The sequence below is a fragment of the Limulus polyphemus genome, unplaced genomic scaffold (genome assembly GCF_000517525.1).
Source record: "Limulus polyphemus unplaced genomic scaffold, Limulus_polyphemus-2.1.2 Scaffold1067, whole genome shotgun sequence".
NCBI classification, from domain to species: Eukaryota; Metazoa; Arthropoda; class Merostomata; order Xiphosura; family Limulidae; genus Limulus; species Limulus polyphemus.
The window spans coordinates 166604-173914 of NW_013666677.1; the positions used below are offsets into that span (position 1 = coordinate 166604).

At 31.4% G+C, this 7311-nt stretch overlaps 1 protein-coding gene across 1 annotated transcript in view; it reads right to left on the bottom strand.

Annotated features, from left to right (window-relative positions):
• Positions 1–870: 870 nt before the first annotated feature.
• LOC106461960 (vigilin-like) overlaps positions 871–7311 on the bottom strand; it is a 23031-nt gene continuing 16590 nt past the window's right edge. Inside the window, exons 16-18 of the mRNA XM_022389084.1 lie at positions 3544–3762; positions 1948–2112; positions 871–936 (exon numbers count right to left, since the gene is read on the bottom strand). Coding sequence (XP_022244792.1) covers positions 901–936; positions 1948–2112; positions 3544–3762 — 420 coding nt within the window. The 3' untranslated portion in view covers positions 871–900. The remainder of the gene's footprint in view (positions 937–1947; positions 2113–3543; positions 3763–7311) is intronic.

The following is a 7311-nucleotide window of genomic DNA, read 5'->3' on the forward strand; positions in this document are numbered from 1 at the left end:
GGCTGAAAGGGCGAGCTTGTTTGATGTGACAGGGATTCGAACCCACGACCCACAGATTGTGAGTTGAGCACCCTAACCACCTGGCCATGCCAAAAGGAATGACAAACTGGAAGCATAAGTTTAGATTTCATACAAAACACCACACTTTAAAACACTTAACATATAACAAAACATCCTGGATAGTATTTATTGGCAAAAATATTAAGCTTTGCCTCACAATGTATCCTTGTTTCAAGCAGTTCTGTTTTCCATCAGTGCACACAGAACACCAAAATGTAAAAATGTAGTGATATTTTTTTATCTGTACAAAATGAAAACTATGAAATAAATAAATTTGAGAGTACAAAATCTGTTTTTAAAATATCTAAGTTAAGATGAAAATAATGTTAAACAAAGAACAAAAACACGTGAACGTTAGTGAGAGTGTGACAATATAGTGATAATTAATGATGTCCTTTCTGTCTCTTATTAAATTTAGTAAAGTGAGTATTCAAAATTTTTTATTCTAGGAAGAGATGGTTACAGAGGAAGTATATATTAACTATCGCTAAAATATCTGTAAAATAAATGTAAGAATGCAGTCGAGTTTGATATATCAGAGTAAATAAATAGACAAATATTTGTGCAGAAATTAGCTCGTGTTTTTCTTTCAGCAACAGTCCAGATTTACGGTAGAACTGAAAGTCAAACCTGAGTACCACAGGTTTTTGATTGGAATAAAATGGGCTAAGGTTAAAAAGGTAAATAAAAATGGATTCAGTATACTTCATGTATTCTCCTCGGTTATATATGTCCAGACAGTGTTTTCGTTACTTATCTCTTTCATTGCCAAATTTATAGATGAACAACCTTCAGAGTGTCGGGCTTACACACAGGACATATACGGTGTTGTATATTTGCTCATATCTCATTCATGACATGTCCTGTAACTGTGTTCTCAGGTTGTAAGAAGTATTAAGTAAAATAATTATTCGTGGATATATTTATAAAACTTGTGAATTAATACGCAACATTTATAATCTTTCAAAGTACTGATTTTGTTGCAAATCTGTTTCTCAGAACATTTACTTAATATCACACTTCTCAAGGCTAAAGAAAAGGTTATTATATTGTGTGTTTGGTGAAAGAATTACCACATCTCTCTTATTCTCATTTAACCACTGAAGAAAGAAGTGCTCGTTTTATTACAATTCATCTATTTTCTTAGCCCACTTAAATACTTAGTAATTTTGATAAGTGCCAATGTCATCATGATATAATTCAAATGAAAACTTCTATCTCATGTTGTAGCAGGTTTGTTTTTAATCTCTGCCAACAGAATTTGTTTACAAAAAACTATTTTGTGAACAGTATCAAAGTCTTAATAATGGAAAACATCATACAGTTAAATATGAAGTTATTTGAATAGCTGGTATTTTACAGGAAAAAAACCAAATTTTATTCTACACAAACAAAAATAATTTCTTTATTTTATTCACGAATGGTGTGTTTATTTTGGACAGAAGAGTAGTGATAAATCTAACAGGGGGGTAAATAACCCCAGTTTTACATATCTTCAATCATAGCTTTTCAAGATATCTACACAATATTTATTCAAAATGTTTTTATGGTGTGTTTATTTTGGACAGAAGAGTTGTGGTAAATCTAACAGGGGGGTAAATAACCCCAGTTTTACATATCTTCAATCATAGCTTTTCAAGATATCTACACAATATTTATTCAAAATGCAGTTACAACAGTAGAAACTAGAGTCATGATACAAAATAAATAATGTATTCATAATTTACTGAAACCTAGAACTAGTGGTAACTTGACAAACTAGACATTATTAGTAAGAACACGAGAAATGTATATTTAATTAGCTATTTTCAAAGCCAGGTTGATTTTTTAGTTTTGCTCTGTTTGGTAGTTACTAACAATTAAAAGTAAAACCCTTGTGTTACTTACACATTGTTCTTCTACATTCATAAAGGTATTTTCTAAATCTTCTGTATTATTCGTTGTTCCTGTGTTTTCAGAATTGAATTCTATGTTAAAAGGAAATTGGACTGAAGATGATGAAGACTGATAGCGACCCATAATCATTTTTTCATTGCGCCTTCTTTTTACAATCTGTCAAGATTAAACTCGAGTAACTATCTATCTCTAGTTTAAAAATACTAAAAACCAGAAATACTACTGTGCAAAAATTTATAATTTCTCGATCTAGTGAAGTAAATTCTTACAGTTTTTGGACACATATACTTGAAGTACAAAGTCAATAAGATAAAATCTATTGCTCCGATAATAAGATTAAGGCTGATGTTATACTTACAGTAACAAATTATCGTGGTGTATAGAATTATCACATAAACAATCTTTTAATCAGTTACTATTGTTATAAAATAAGTTAATATATTTTAAGAAGACAGAACATTTTATAAAAATGGGAAATAAGAACTACAGCCAAAAAGACATATTGAGCTGGCCACTGTGAGGAAACAAATCCTGGATCTTAGCATTGTAAGTCCACAAACTTAACACTGTTCTGCTGTGGGACAACCCAGAAATATCATTAAGAGTGAGAGTACCCAAATGATGAACTAATACATTCTAATCTTTATAAGATATTCTGTTTTGGGGCAATGTGTACTCAAGTTATACCAGTATATTAAATCATCTGAATCATTTCTTATGTTAATTTTCAGTTTTATGTAGGTAACTGCATTGATTAGAAGTATTATTTCAGTTTTTGTTGAACAAAAACAAACTAAGCGAAGAAAATAGTGACAAATGAATAAGATGACAAGTAAATGCTGACAAGGGTTTGAATTTGTACATTCCAATCCTTATATCTGTCTTTCAATCATGACTAAATTACTTACTGGAGGTCTAACCGTTTATATAAGCACACTTTATTTTGTTTTGAACCATCTGCAACGTAGGTCACATGGTTTCAAAACTCGAGAAGTTAAAATACTTTCTTAAGTATCTCCAAATTTTGCATCTGATTATTGGACAAACAACTATTAAAATATTAACTCATTATTACATTTTTTAAATCCTAAAATTCTCAGTATTCAAACCAAGGAAAAGATAGAAAAAATTGCCTTTTAAAGCAAGAGTTTCCTGCTATTTAATGATAGGTAAAGGTACAAAATAAAATTAAATACCAGGCATATATAATTGCCTGCATAATTTTAGTTTAATGATAAACTCTAGATACAATTCCAAAAAATAATAATAAAAACACTAGTTGCTATCAATCCAGTAACCCTGAGGTTAGGGTTAGGGGGGTCAGTACTATACCTCTTGTAAACACATATACTGTTACATTTAGGAAGTAAACCGACTTGTACAGGATTTTTTGTTGGGTGTAGGGGCCACAGCATCCCCCCCTGCTGCCACCCTTGATTGACACTTATTTTTCTTTATCTATTTCTTAAACATGTATACCATAGATCAATTTAAAAACCAACTTTTATTCATGTAATTAAAATCTGAGGAATTAAAAAAAATGATCACCTTAAAACTAAAACCTAATTCCCATATTTTGTTACTTACATACTTTTCTCTGAAGTTCAGCAAGTAATCCTTACAATTTTTCACATTATCTTTCATTCCTATTATTGTAACCACATTAGGATTCAAGTCAGTGATGCTACCAAACTCGAGATCTACATTAAATCGATCCATTATTTTCGCCTTGATGCACCTTCTGGTGCCAATCAGTAGAAAATGAAAGCGATAGTTAATATATACTTCCTCTGTAACCATCTCTTCCTAGAATAAAAAATATTGAATACTCACTTTACTAAATTTAATAAATGTAAATAATAACTTTCTTTTACTTCAGTTTTCAAACAAACATTATAACAAATTCTCAGTCAGTCCAAGTATGGTTCTCATGTATAGTATTAGATATATATGAAGAAATACGAAGTATAAAATTAATATCACTCCATGTATCTGATTTATGAGCTTAGAGCAGAACACAACATACCATTATCAGCAGAACACAACATACCGTTATCATCTAAAAGTATTATGACACATAAATTCTCTACATTACTTATTAATATTCTGGAAACAAACATTAAAAATGGCCTCCACAAGCCCCGGGCACCATGGTGACTAAAATTTTTATTGTGGCACCTAGTATTTTTTCCCATTTCATTCTTGCATAGGGCTGTGCTAAATAGAACTTGAATCTAGAATAGTTCTGGACTCTTGGAAGTCCGGAACTATTTTCTTGTTCTTTGAGTCCTAAATAAAGGCAGCTAGTCATCACCACCCACTACCAACTCTTGAGCTAATCTTTTACCCACGAATAGTGGGATTGACTATCACATTATAATGCCCCCATGGTTGAAAGGGCGAGCATGTTTGGTGGGACAAGGATGCAAATCCATGACCCACAGATTGTGAGTCGAGCACCCTAACCACCTGGCCATGCCAGACCTTTTTAATGGTGGATTTAATACTTCTTCCTGTTTCTTCAGGAAAGAAGTGCTAAGGTTGGACACCATATATTACTAACTTCATGCCATTTTGCTTTACTTCTTTCTTTCAATTTAACCAATTACTGCACATGCTTAGACTTAGATGGAACCAAAGGCAGTTAGTTCAGGCAATACTATTAAGTCATTGTTGATATCATGTGATCTTTAGAATGCACTCATTACTATGAAAGTAAATAAATACACACTGGTGCCTCGATTACCCATGATGGTCCAAGAAAATAAAAAAATATCGGATAACAGAAACAGCAGATAATCCAGGCACTAGAGTATATCACTAATTAGCCCATTGTTTAATTTTAATAACATTTTTCAATATATTTAAGTTCCTTGTTTTAAATTATAATCTTTTTATTGTAATTTATCACATTATCATGAAAAATTATAAAAGTCAGCACAATCATAATGAAAAAAAGCCAAGTGTCATTCTTCACCTTTAATTTCTTCAAATTTTGTGAGTTACACAATTCCAATTCCACTTATTCTCCTATAATACATTCTTTTTTGATTGCCCGTTCCTGTTTTAGTTAAATATAAATGCTAATATTGGCGTAAATAGCTCCTAAATTTTGGAACTTTTTCTACTACAGACATGGAAGTGCAATCTCACAGTATCAACGCCTGTGAAAAATAATTTAAAAATCGGAGCAAATCTATGCTGAGGAATTATTACAAAAAGTCTATGTTAAAACAGACTGAAGATACTAATTATCTGTTGGGATGAGGACAATGTGTAACTGAGTGACACACCAACAGAACCTGAGCATGCATCTGTGGTTAAAGGATGCCAGCCGTTAGGCATAGAACAGCAGATGACAACTGAAGTTGAGTAAAATCTTTAAGAAATCTTAATGTGTATTTTGTATAGTATGTTTTTAACCACTAATCAAATAAAGTTAAGCAAGCTACAAATATTTTGTATTCCTGTCTTAAAAGTTAAAAATAAAAGATGCAAGGTTAGGCTTAAACCGGCCAACTTACGATTTGAATGCATGCCAGATCCTGGACCCCAAAACCCCGCATATCATGCAACTCATGAACTTTTGCAACCAAAATTAAATTCTGGGCAACATTTTCTCCAAAACATGTAAATTATTTTCTACCATCGTAATATCAGTTATTTTGAGAAAATAAAAACTGCAGATAATCGAGGATAATGGATAACAGAGGCACAGATAATTGAGGCACTAAAGTCGCTCCCATTTTCTGGTACAAACAGTAATGAAGTTAAGTTAGAATGCACCTGGCTCCTAGATATTTTGTCAAGGCCTACATTAACATATTCTTAGAATATATTATACATTACAAAACTTATTACTACAATTTCCTTCATCACTTAAAAAGTAGAGAGAGATGAAAACAACCACCAGTTTCGAGAAAATAGTGAGGCACATGTAAACTGGCTAGCAGTTGAAGTTTGGCTAATTATATAACCATGTATATAAGTAGCATTTTGTCACTCTGAGACAACTATGAAATAGAATACATAACAAAAATGATGGTTTAAGTATAATATTTAGTAAAATTAGAAGCTTTAGGATTTTTTTAAGCTTATCTGATCATAATATAACAATGTTTTCAGACATCATGGGACGTACTGGTGCATCTTGGCTGTCCCATCCTCTAAACTAAACTAAAACAAATAATAAATAAATAAATCTTAAAGCCAGCCCTTAAGCTTTCTCTTAAACTCGCTTAAATTTATTGCCTCCACAACAGCTAAAGGCAACCCATTCCAAAGGCCAACCACCCTGTTAAAAGAATAAAACTGTCTTAGCTGAAGATGACTCCTACCCTACCCTTTCCAACAATTCAATGTCTTTCCTAAGGTAAGAAGCCCAAGACTGAACACAATACTCCAGGTGTGGCCTAACCAGTGACCTATAAAATGAAATTATAACCTCCTTAGACTTGTATTTCATATTTCTGTAGATACAACTTAAAATTCTATTTGCCTTATCACAAGCAACGACATATTGCTTGGATGGCTTAAGAGACTGATCAACTATTACACCAAGATCCCTTTTTTCATGACATTGTTAAGGTTATTCCCATCCAAGTTATACTTATAATTCAAATTGTGGTAACTCATATGCATTATCTTGCATTTATTATAATTAAAACCCATTTGCCATTTACTTGCTCAACTCACTAAACAATCTAAATCCTTTTGTAAATCAGCAGCATCCCCTTCCCAGCTAGAAATGACTTTGATTATGATATTTCTGAAATATCTTAACCATCTTTGAAATGAACACGTTAGAAAATCCTCATAAGCTATTTAACGGCATTGTTAAAATACTGTTTTCATAACTCAAAGTAAAATTCAACATTACATCTTTTTATTTAGTCTTGGTCCCTCAGTGAGAAAAGTTAATCTAAGGAAATATCAATAGTCACAGACACATTTATCTTTGTATACTTGATCATATTAAATATATATATATTTAATATGATATATTATTTGATAAATATATTTGAAGTCCATTTATCATACAATAAGAATAAATTATAACTATTATTATTAGCTAAAGTTATCATCATATAAAAAAGTTCAGTATGAACAGTTTTTTTTTTATCTGAGAAAAGTGTTAATACGTTCTTAGAACATAGTACACTGTATAAAACTATCTAAAAAAATGCCTTGAAACACTGTCAAATATCAACAGTTACAGTCACACCCATCTTTGTACAAAAAGCATCCATATTGAGATCAAAATATTTTGGGTTAAAACAGACAAAAAAAGACCAAAAATTAAGGCATGAAAAACAGTTTTTTTTTTTCCTACAAAAGTATTTAATCCATATAAAT